We start from the raw sequence: 12,792 nt of genomic DNA on the forward strand, positions 1-12,792 counted from the left end.
TGACCACTGCTCCAGCATTTACAATGTGTGGGCCATATACTACACTTTCCTGGGGTATTCACATTATACATGGCCTCGGATAGGTTCAGCTGCCACAGTATGGAAGGCTCTTACAACAATGGTGGGGCTGGTGAAGGGCACATGGGATGCGCCAAATTAAGAATTGCCTCTTATGTGCACATCCATCTGTGTGGCCCGAGGAGAGTCCAATCAGTATATTTTCACCCTTAGGTGATTTTTTCCCTGCCCTGAATATTGCACGGGGGGACCATGTACATGTACAATTCCATGCACACACTAGCTTCTGTGCAATATTGATGCGTTGTGCACATGGTCGTAAAATGTAACCTGGGAATCCAGAAAGACGAAGGCTTCCATGTGACATGTACACACACGTCACAACTTTCCAAATGTATCCTTAATCCCCCCACCCCCCACGATTTATGTGCATGCTGGTATGAATTCGCGTGATGCCACAGGAATTCATGGCACCACTGTCCGCATCAGGAATGCCCCAGCCTTGGTACGGCGGATCAGCTGGAGGGATGACGGGACCCTAGATATCAATGCAGGCCCCCACACCTCACTAATACACTAAAGTCACTCAAAGACGAAAGAACAGGCAATGACTCCCTTTATGTCCTAAACACATGTTAAATTGCTCCTTTGTTTGCACAGAGGCCAGTTAAGTAAAAGTAAAAGCCGCTTATAAAACCTAGACATGTCTTTTCTGTTTTTGCAGCTGTTCTACTTTATCCCTATGGACTGGGTGCTGGTGATACCGAATTCGTTCAGAGAATACAGAATTTTCAGTCAAGGCTATTTACGCCCAAAATTGGATTCCAGTTTGGAAGTACTCTGTACAACTCCCTATACGTGAGTCTAAAGTGATTGCATCTTTCTTGCAGGATATCTTTCATTTTTATTATTCTGCAACCAATGACAGGTGCGATGTTGCAGTGGGAATCAACAAAACATGTGGTGCTAAGTCAAAAATGTTGCAAAAGTCAGTCGGAAGAGTCAACGAGTCTGACACCATGCAAAAGGGATAGTGTTTTTTTTTCTTCAAATTACAGATGTTAATGTAATGTGTTGTTGTGTGTTGCACTTGCTTTTATGACGTGTACAGTAATCCCAAAAAGCAATCAACAGAAACAGTAAAAGAGTGCACAATTTGCAAGACAACATCACAGCCGGGATGGTCAGCCAGTCCTGTAGAACTGAAAACTGAAAACGCCTTCAGCCCGCTTACATTGGGTTGCAGTGTTTAAAGACAAACACCACACGATTAGAATACGTGCCATCATTACAAAATTGCAAACCCCCCTCCTCCTACCGGCTCTCGTCATTAGAGACATAAAGAACAAAATACATTAAAATACCCAATCCCAATTGGTTAGCACATTACACGGGACCATCTAAATACAGCCCCCCTAAAAGTGGCCTCATCATGTAGTCAGCACAAAAACATCACCCTGATTGGTTAGCACCATTCAGGTAATATTGAATTAAAATGGCCTAAGCTAATTGGTCGGTACAAACTCCTATAACTTCTGCTGTGCAATCCCACCGAAATGACCCATTTGGGTAGAGAGTGAGAGCAGTGAAGTCAGCACCCCACAGCAAGACATTAGACACAGTAAGATCCTCTCCCATGAGCTCAGACATTGGGCAACACAGACAGTACCAGACCATGTTTTGGTCCATTCTGGAACAGCTTTTGCAAGTCCCATCTAGAAACATGTTGCATCCTTCCAGCTGGGCCAAGGACAGAAACTAAAGTGACAGCTTCATAATGTCTTCTATTATTTGACACTAGTTTACTGCTCCAGCGCGTACTCAGAAACCCAAAGGTTCTCTAGAGGCTAGTAAAACCTCAACCTAGTTCAATATTTTGGCAGTTCCTCGATCTGGGCCTTGTTCACTCCAGACCAGGCCTCCTGCAACTATTGTAAGAAAATACATCGTTCTTTCAAATCTTGCTCATATCCCCTGCGAAACCTTTCCTGAGAACGAATAAAAATAACATAACACTAGCAACGTTCGCTAATATCTGTGTTGCATTCCTTTCCCCCACGACCTCAGCAACTCAAAAGCTCCTCTAAAAGAAAGCAGAAACTCAATCCAATTAAATGAAATAACAAAAACTCAGAAACATGGCCTAATATACCACACAGCAGAATCTGAAAACTTCCAACAGGGCCTAATTCAAACTCTGGTTTAATGCAGCAAGAGGCCCTTATGCTAACATGACCCAGAAAGTCTGTTTCTTCCCTAATTAATAGTTTCACTGCTTGGTCATTCAGCCACGAAACTCAGCAGCTTCCAAAGCTCTCTTGAATGTGGCAGAAACTTAACTTAATTCAATGAAAGCGTCTGCAACTCCTTAAGGTGACAGGACCTATTTTCCAAGTTTAACAAACAGTCACTTTGCTGCCAATCATCCCACGGTGTACTTGGTAGCGTAGAGATCTCTAGAATGTGGCAAAACTTAATCCAATTCAAATATAGGCAAAAATTGATGTAGCAAATAGCAGGAAGCCTGACATTAAAAAGACCACATCTCCATGTTAATAATCCTTCTGCAGCCTGTATCTCTCCAGACGGAAGGCGATGACATGATGATGGTAAAAGAGAGCGGTGTGCATGCTTGCTTCTGTTCTCGGCCCGGACACCCTTGATCTTAGCTCCCAACTCTCTGTGGTTGGCTGCAGAATAATGCTGTGCATTCTTCATAAATGGTTTAAAATCTCTTACATGCAGCATAGGAACTGAAATCATAGAAGGATGCAAAATGAATAAAAAAATGATTGGCAAATTCACAAAAATAAAATATTGAAATCCTCAGAGCTAGAAAAAGGATGTGGCTCAACATAAAAGGAACTTACACAGCAAAGAGAAGGTCCAAATGAGAATGACAGATGTGATGAACTCAAAGTTGCACCTGGAAATGTGTAACTCCAGAATATCCTCAAGACATAGCAACATTATGAATGTAGAGCACATCCCAGCCTCTCCTTTTGGGAAGGAAGGAGAGCATAGCTGGGTATTTTGGTGTGATGGGCATAAATCAATTCAATTGTCGACATTCCATGATATTGACATTATTCCATAATGTGCATTCAATTGTGTTAAAGTCATTCCATGATGCTGATGCCATTACATAGGCTTGATGGTATTCTGTGTCCTTGATTTTATTTAAGTTTTTTTAATTAAACCGTGTTGTTCATAACATTCCATAACATTGATGTTATTCCTTAATATTCATTACATCGTGTGGATGTCGTTCCACACTATTGATTTGAATTAAGGCTCTTCAAGTTAGTCCATATTGTAGATGACATTCCATGATGTTGATGTTATTCCATAATGCTCATTCCATCGTGTGAGTGTCATTCCATGCTATTGATTTTAATTAAGGCTCTTCATTTCAGTTCATGTTTTGGATAACATTCCATGATGTTGATGTTATTCCATAATGCTCATTCCATCATGTGGTTGTCGTTCCACGCTATTGATTTTAATTAAGGCTCTTCATTTCAGTCCATGTTGTGGATGACATTCCATGATTGATGTTATTCCATAATTCTCATTCCATCATGTGGATGTCGTTCCACGCTATTGATTTAAATTAAGGCTCTTCACTTTAGTCCATATTGTGGATGACATTCCATGATGTTGATGTTATTCCATATTGCTCATTCCATCATGTGGATGTCGTTCCACGCTATTGATTTTAATTAAGGCTCTTCATTTTAGTCCATGTTGTGGATGACATTCCCTGATGTTGATGTTATTCCATAATGCTCATTCCATCATGTGGATGTCGTTCCACGCTATTGATTTTAATTAAGGCTCTTCATTTTAGTCCATATTGTGGATGACATTCCATGATGTTGATGTTATTCCATAATGCTCATTCCATCATGTGGTTGTGGTTCCACGCTATTGATTTTAATTAAGGCTCTTCATTTTTGTCCATGTTGTGGATGACATTCCATGATGTTGATGTTATTCCATAATGCTCATTACATTGTGTGGATGTTGTTCCATGCTATTGATTTTAATTAAGGAACTTCATTTTAGTGCATCTTGTGGATGAGATTCCCTGATGTTGATGTTATTCCATAATGCTCATTCCATCATGTGGATGTCGTTCCACGCTATTGATTTTAATTAAGGCTCTTCATTTTAGTCCATATTGTGGATGACATTCCATGATGTTGATGTTATTCCATAATGCTCATTCCATCATGTGGTTGTGGTTCCACGCTATTGATTTTAATTAAGGCTCTTCATTTTAGTCCATGTTGTGGATGACATTCCATGATGTTGATGTTATTCCATAATGCTCATTCCATCGTGTGGATGTCGTTCCACGCTATTGATTTTAATTAAGGCACTTCATTTTAGTGCATCTTGTGGATGACATTCCATGATGTTGATGCTATTCCATAATGCTCATTCCATCATGTGGATGTCGTTCCATGCTGTTCATGTAATTCCATGCTATTGATTTTGCTTCTGTGCAACTGAAACACAGCATTTTCTAATGGAAGCCGTACCTTCATATTTCAGTTCACAGACAACGGACAGATCGTTTTCCCGGCCTCATCCAATGACGTCTTCCCTTATGTGAACCCCCCTCCAGGTGGATTTGACATAAACAACAGGGTTCCAATGGTGGCCGTGTTTTGGGATAATGCAGATTTTTCAAAAGGTGTTGGAACCACATTTTACCAGGTTGGTTTTGTCAATGAATAAATATCACAGGCAGGTGTGCAGCAATATAATCTTTAACCTTATTACGTACTGTTGTTGTACAAAGCGTACGTGGACTGGTGCAAGAGAAGCAATCTTTGTTTAAGGATGTGCAGGGGAAATCGCTCCCAGGTGATATTTCCAACAGATAGGTGAATGGCAATGCGGTGTTTAATCTTTTACTTGCCATTGTTGCATAGTTCCATCAGTCATGGGCATCTGTTACATCAGCGTTGTATGGACAATGTATCACAACCTTCACACAGTGCATGCATGCCACTCTGGTTCACAGATTGCTTTCATTGGGGGAAGCATCCCCCACAAAAACAGAAACGCCCTTAAGAAGACTAGACACAGGCAACAACAGAGCCCGCTACCAGCACCGTTGGTACCGTACCGACATACGAGGAGTTCTGCTCGCGGGGGCCCTTGCAGCCCCAAGGTTTGACCTGGTGGCCATACCGGCACCCGCCAGTAGAACATGGTAGCCCGGTACCGTTATTAACGGTACCAGTGCTACCACCCTCCCCATTCCCATTGAGCACTATGGGGCTCAAATGGGAATGGGGATGTACTGGGTGCGCCACCCACAAAAGGGCAATTACCGGGTCGGGCTGGGCCGGTATAGCCCATTAATTGCCCGCGGGTGCCAGACCCAGATGCGAGTTTGGAGGTAGCCTTGCCGGTAATGAGGCTAATAGATTGACAAAACCACTTAAGAGGAAGGCCCCAAAAGAACAGGAGGACTCCCTTCGAGTTTGGAGGAAAATGAAAAACAGCCAATCATGCTTTTAACACCTGTTTTACAGGCCACCTGCTTGTGGTTTTGTAAATAAATAAAGTGGAAAGCTGCATGCATGTGCACGGCGGTATTCCCAGCAGAAAACGGTGGCCTTTCCCTCAGTGGTGATACCTCCATTACCCATTGAAAAAGAATAACAGAAACTCATAATTAGGCCAAGAAGCCATTATCAGCGGTAACACCAGTTCTATTTGGATGTATTAGCATATCTTAAACGACCTACCTTATAATGAGCCCCAAGGTCTGCACATGTGTTAATTCCTCCTAATGCCATGGACCACTGGAACCGGAAAAGAACTAGCCACTCCCACTCATAGAGCTATCTCTATGGCACCCTCACCTTCTAGTGCACATTGCTCAGTTCCGTTCAGATACAGTTTACGCCATATAACCCCCCCGCTCTCCCCATACATAGTGCGCCCGCTCAAGGCTGCCGCACATACACGGCAACATTTACCACAAGCGTAAACTATTCACCAGGAAGAAAAAGCTTGTAGGCAAATCAACGCGATACAGAGTGAGTCGCGAGGGAAGGCGGGGGGAAGGAAAGATGTCTGGAAAAGAGCGGGTTAACGTTTGATTTGGGCTGTAATGGGGCAGTAGGTGACCAATACACAGTTATCAGGCCCAAAACAGGGACGAAGTGTCGCTGAGTCGAAGGATCTCTATGTGTGGCAAAGGGTGAGCCCCGACAGAGTCTGGCTTGAGTAGGGTTTCTGGCCCAGTGCCTTTTCCAGCCCTTATGCCAAAACAGGGGGTTGCCCTTTGCTGCTTTTGGCCCTTAGCTAGAGACGACGTCCGGGATGGATGCCCAGTGGAGAATCAAAGACAAGGGAGGCAGCCTGCCACACATGGTGTTTGTTAGATTTTAAGTACTTTTTGGCTTAAGACGTTTGAATTGTATTGTGCTGTAACTGTGATAGAGAGTACAGATGTAGTCATGCATGGAGATTTTCTAACTTTGTCCCCTAATTAATGGAGGAGGAGACCCACCATTAATTTTAACCACAGATCCCCATTTCCCAACCCTCAAGCGGCATACCCTTTCTGAGTAATGGAACGTGTGTATTATGTTCAGTTAGGTTCCTGCAAACCCCAGGAACATGAAGGGAAACACAAAGCACAACCACTGGCTCAGTATCTCCCTGCTGGCTGTCTGGTATGGGATGGGGGGGCGGGGCAGGAGATCGGCTGAGCAGAGGGAATGCTTGAATGCAAGAAACAAGCTTCGACTAGTGCATCCCTTGGGCACCTTTCCCTGCCTTTGCACTGGGGTTCACTCTTTATGCTTAATGCTGTTGCCAGTGGCATGACACAAAATGAAGGGGACCCTTTGGAAGCCCCGAAAAGGGCTACCCAAGCCCCCTGAAGAATTGTATTTTGCACTGCAGACACCCATGTCGGCTGGGGCCATCAGTTATGCCAACTTCTATAATGCAGCCCTCTGCCGCAAAGCACATGAACACATCATGCACACACAAACACACACACACAAAGATCACGCATGCAATAAATCAGAAGGAGAAGCAAGAATAGGTGCAGACTTGAAACCCACGGATGCAGGAATAGAAGAACTAGAAGGCGGGGCCTTTCTATGCCCCCTTCTCTACACCCACAGGCTCAGGAACCTGCTCCCCATCAACACCCGAAGCACTGCCCACTTTTAGAACAGAGCTCATACCCCTACTCCTCAAGGCATTGCTTCTTCCTAACACCGAGGGTCACCCACCCTTTGCTCTCCACATAACCTGAGACTGGACGATTCCCCCCTCCCATTTCTTTCCCTGGTTACTTGTAGATCCCCTGGTGCCAAATTGCCCCCTCCCGCCTCCTCCATTGGTAGCCCCCACTCCATTATATTGATGTGTTGCCATCTGCTTCTCTCCAGATTTACTTTCCCCTATGACTTGTAAAATGCTCCTTTTCTTCCCAAAGCTAGAACCAGGCTTAGTAAAAATACTACTAATATGAATATCAATAATGATAATAATAATAATAATAATAATAATAATAATAATAATAATAATAATAATAATAATAATAATTAACACAATTCAAATGACACTGCAAACATGTATTTTGGGTCATTCAGCATGATATTGGGTGGTCTTGTTTGCATCCAGTCTGCATATTGTAAATACATTGTTGATTAAAAATAAAATATTCTCTCACTCTGTATATAATCTTGCCCCTGATTAAGTCAAACATTGGTCCAGTTCCCCTCTCCCCCTTTTTCATTTAAGTTTGTTTTAGTTACGTCTTGTCTGTTACTGTGTGCTCTTAGAGGCCTATGGGAGATTTAGGGCGTTACAAACATTATAAATAAATAAATAAATAAATAAAACACTGTTCAATACGCAAGTAGATCGCCCTCGTTCTGGGAATAAATCTCCTTTGAGAAAGGCTATGAGGAAAAGTGTCACACTAGTTCCTGGCTGTATGCAACACATATGTTTGTGATAATGATGTAAGCATGCAACTATTGAGAAGTGGGCTTGCTTTTCATTTGTCACAGTACTCACCCATGTCTGTAAAGTACAAACCAGAAATACTCTTTTGCACATGGCTGTGCGGCTTGCGCAGAGCAGAGCAGGAAACGACTTCTCATGTTGCTCCCTGCATTTATTGGACTGGGGAAAGCAGCTTAGTACTCTGGTCTCTTTTAGGGTCCCCTCTGGCTATTGTGCACCCTGCACCGTGGGCCGGCAGAGGCCCTCGCTATGCCAGCGGCAGTTGTTTCTTGATTGCATGGCAAGGAGTGTCAGGGACTCTGTCTTGCTCTTCTATAAACCCCCAGGAGAAGCCTCTGCAGTAGGTTCCCCTGAGGTGCAAAGGGATTGTCCCTCTGATCTGGGACAGAGACATGGAGCATGATTGTGGCCCTACTTCCTGACTTCGGGCCAATGTTCATTCTCAGTAGAAATATCTACAAATGATACGCATGGAATACACAAAGGTCAGGCAGGTGTGTCAAGTCCTATGATTGTGGAATCAAAAGGGAACATGATTGTGTGCCATTCTGCTTTTGATAATATAATTATTAATTCTTCAACTTGTAACTCGTTTTAAGAAAGACAAATACCGATTTGTGATCCTTTCTGACCTGCGGTGTTTCCTAGATTGATAATACATTTAATAACCATTGTTTGGGCTGTTTTAACGTTTTTAAATTGTGCCTTACCATTAAGGGAATCTTCATTAAGGCTTGACTCTCCATGATTGATTTCTTAGGTTTATGTGATGATTTGACTTGCTACTGTTTTTATGGCTATTGTGATGCTAACTGTTGTGTCTTTATGGTGTGCTATGTCCTACCGAAATAAACTTTATCAACTCAGCCCTTATTGCAGCTTTTATCAGGTGATCAATCGACCAGCTTGACGATTTTTTGAAGCAAAATCTATTCAGAATATACACTTTAATATGAATCCAAATGTTTTGTCTGAATTCACTAGGAATATAATACTTTGAACTCCAAAAGCAACCCTTTTGTCCAAGATGTTGAATCACGGATCACGAAGTACATGAAGAAATCCTACAGTGCTAAATATACGCTCAAGATTACATGGGACCAAGCCCCAGCATTCCCTGCCCAGGCCAGCGATACCCAGGTGAGTGGTGGATTGGATGCTACGACAAATGATGCGGTTACTATCGTGTACATATCAGTTACGTCAATTTCCCCTCACCTTCGGCTACGCGTGGTTCGGCATTTAAACTTCTATGCAAATTATCCGAATGCCTATACATTGGGTGGAGGGGTCAATGCAACCCCAAAGGGCATTTTAGGTGCAATCGTTGAGCCACTCAATGCCAGCCACAGCATCCCATGCATGGAAAGAGATCTGGTTGTGTTTCTGATGCACTATGCAATGTGGTAGGCATGGCCTTCTAGGTATGGTTCTGGTCCAGCACAGTCTGTTGAATGGTTTCTACCCATCATGTTCTGATGTGCATGGCTCCTTTACTCATGTCCCCGAACACAGTCTGGTAGGCATGATTCCCGCAATCCTCACTCTGTTGCATCATTCCAACTCATCCTGGTCTATTATGTATGGTGCCTACCTACCCTGCCCCCCCGCACTATGGTAGGCCTGGTTCCCCTTACCCTCAGTCTGTGTGGTTTATTATGCATGGCTCCTACCCACCCACCCCACACTATGATAGGCCTGGTCCCCACAGGCCTCGGTCTGCTGCAGCATTCCAACTCATCTTGCTCTATTATGCATGGTTTGTACATTCCCCCCCACACTCTGATAGGCCTGGGTTCCACAAACCTCGGTCTGTTGCATCGTTCCACCTCATCGTGGTCTATTATGCATGGCTCCTACCCACACCCCCAAACTATGATAGGCCTGGTTCCCAAAAGCCTCAGTCTGTTGTCTCGTTCCAACTCATTCTGGTTTATTTTGCATGGTTTGTACCCTCCCCCTCCACATTATGATAGGCCTGGTTCCTGCACACCATTGTGTGTTTGGCATGCCAAGTCCACCAGAGCGTGCTTGGCCTGCTTCCTAACATGACAGTCTGATTAAAAGTCTGACAGGAGTTGTTTGTATATGATATGATATGATATGATATGATATGATAGTTTATTTATATAGTGCCTATACCATGTGTTTCAAAGCGCCTCAAGGCAAGGAAGGGAACAAGGGAAAATAAAATGACATTCTTACAGGCCATGAACAGTAAGGATGGGAAATTAACTAACATACTTGGCCTGACGACATTTCAGATAGTGCAAGAGCTAAGACATAGATAAGGAAGGGAGGGGGAGAGTGGGAAGGAAATGGAAACAGACAGGCGACTGCCGTACTAGGCCTGACGACATTTCTGGTAGAGCTGGAGAAAAACAAAAGGTGAGGGAGAGGGGTGCAGAAAGGGAGGGGAGGAACAAAACAAGCGACTATCGTACTAGGCCTGACAACATTTCAGATAGTGATGGAGAGGGGAGGAAAAAACAGTAATGGGAGGGTGGAGGAAACAGACGAGGTTGCTATTATATTAGGTCCAGGGAGATTGCAACAGATTATGGCCGTGATTCGCTACCAAGGGAACCCTGGTGTGTTTATAAGAAGGGTTCTATGTACAGAATGTGTGCAGTCAAGGAGACAAGCTTGATCATGAAGGGAAGAAGTTGCCATGCTTCACAATTGACAGCCTGGTATTGGCAACTAGCATTCCATATGTCAGGCTGTCCATAAAGCAGCATTAACAAGATTCCAAGAGAAGAAGCCTGCAGTACAAATTGCAAACCAAATCTGTCAGCGATTGGAGCAGGTCTAGCGGTTTTGAGTGGTAGGTTTGCAGGATCTTGCACAGAGCCAGGCTGTGACTTTCAGACAGAGGGACAGGGAATGGGGCAGGGAGACGGTATGGCAAGACAATTAGGGCAACCCAGTTCATATTTAGAGGGTGCTGCAATACAGTAGGGTAATCACTCAAAAAAACATTATATAGAATGAAAGTGCAAGAAGTACATTGACTGTTCAATCATCGTTTGGAAATGTCTAGAGACACCAATGCCCCACACTCCCGCTCCCCACTATGCATAGAGCGATATGTGCAATCAGCTGTGTTATGGGCCTCATAGTATATGTTCATTAGCTGGCTTTAAGGAGGCCAGGTGATGCCCCACAAGTTCCGCCTGAAAAGACTGAAGGTTTGTAAGTGGATTCCTTAAAACGGGGGATGTGCCTATCAATATACAGGGGAAGCTAGGCTCTTCAGCTGCAATGAATAATCAACAGTGCTAGATAATGAAATACACTAGATAAACTCATGTCAGTATCCAGCAGGCAGAGTGCCAGGAATACACTTGATAAACTCATGTCAGTATCCAGCAGGCAGAGTGCCAGGAATACACTGGATAAACACATGCCAGTATCCAGCAGGCAGAGTGCCAGGAATACACTGGATAAACACATGTCTGTATCCAGCAGCAGAGTGCCAGGAATACACTGGATAAACACATGTCAGTATCCAGCAGGCAGAGTGCCAGGAATACACTGGATAAACACATGTCTGTATCCAGCAGCAGAGTGCCAGGAATACACTGGATAAACACATGTCAGTATCCAGCAGGCAGAGTGCCAGGAATACACTGGATAAACACATGTCTGTATCCAGCAGCAGAGTGCCAGGAATACACTGGATAAACACATGTCTGTATCCAGCAGCAGAGTGCCAGGAATACACTGGATAAACACATGTCAGTATCCAGCAGGCAGAGTGCCAGGAATACACTGGATAAACACATGTCTGTATCCAGCAGCAGAGTGCCAGGAATACACTGGATAAACACATGTCAGTATCCAGCAGGCAGAGTGCCAGGAATACACTGGATAAACTCATGTCAGTATCCAGCAGGCAGAGTGCCAGGAATACACTTGATAAACTCATGTCAGTATCCAGCAGGCAGAGTGCCAGGAATACACTGGATAAACACATGTCTGTATCCAGCAGCAGAGTGCCAGGAATACACTGGATAAACACATGTCAGTATCCAGCAGGCAGAGTGCCAGGAATACACTGGATAAACACATGTCTGTATCCAGCAGCAGAGTGCCAGGAATACACTGGATAAACACATGTCAGTATCCAGCAGGCAGAGTGCCAGGAATACACTGGATAAACTCATGTCAGTATCCAGCAGGCAGAGTGCCAGGAATACACTTGATAAACTCATGTCAGTATCCAGCAGGCAGAGTGCCAGGAATACACTTGATAAACTCATGTCAGTATCCAGCAGGCAGGAAGCCTCGCGAAAACTATAGTTGAGGGTGCCTCCTGGACGTATTCTCTGGTTACCAGCCCTTTGCCAATCAGAATCTCTTTGATCCGACCCTGTAACTTTGTTACCCGGTATTTTGTATGACCTGAACTCTACTATTGCTGGTAATGACCGGTGCCATGTAATGGAGTGTTCTGGTTAATGGAGTGGCATTTACTGTATTTATTTGTGCATGTGTACTTGTCCGACAACATGTTGATGAGGTTGGTGTTGACTATGGTTTCCAAGTTGAGTGGTTGGGTGCATGCATAAGGATAACTGACATTAGTGAAAACATATCTAAATAGCCCAACAGAGGGCTAGACTGCAGGGTCAGTTAGAAACCCAGTCCCATCAATGCTCAGTGTGTATGTTGTGATTTGCTCTCCAGCATTTTAGCTTGGTGTAAAACCAGAGTGGATGATTATGTTAAATCTGGCTCGTTGTTTCATTAGGA

At 43.9% G+C, this 12,792-nt stretch overlaps 1 protein-coding gene across 1 annotated transcript in view; it reads left to right on the plus strand.

The window, feature by feature from the left end:
* The window catches only part of LOC138492809 (uncharacterized), a 469,421-nt gene that overhangs the window by 186,207 nt on the left and 270,422 nt on the right, over positions 1–12,792 (plus strand). Inside the window, exons 38-40 of the mRNA XM_069620163.1 lie at positions 743–876; positions 4,579–4,743; positions 9,019–9,174. Of these exons, the coding sequence (XP_069476264.1) occupies positions 743–876; positions 4,579–4,743; positions 9,019–9,174 (455 nt within the window). The remainder of the gene's footprint in view (positions 1–742; positions 877–4,578; positions 4,744–9,018; positions 9,175–12,792) is intronic.

The sequence above is a fragment of the Ambystoma mexicanum genome, chromosome 10, assembly GCF_040938575.1.
Source record: "Ambystoma mexicanum isolate Mex_15411 chromosome 10, UKY_AmexF1_1, whole genome shotgun sequence".
Taxonomy (NCBI): Eukaryota; Metazoa; Chordata; class Amphibia; order Caudata; family Ambystomatidae; genus Ambystoma; species Ambystoma mexicanum.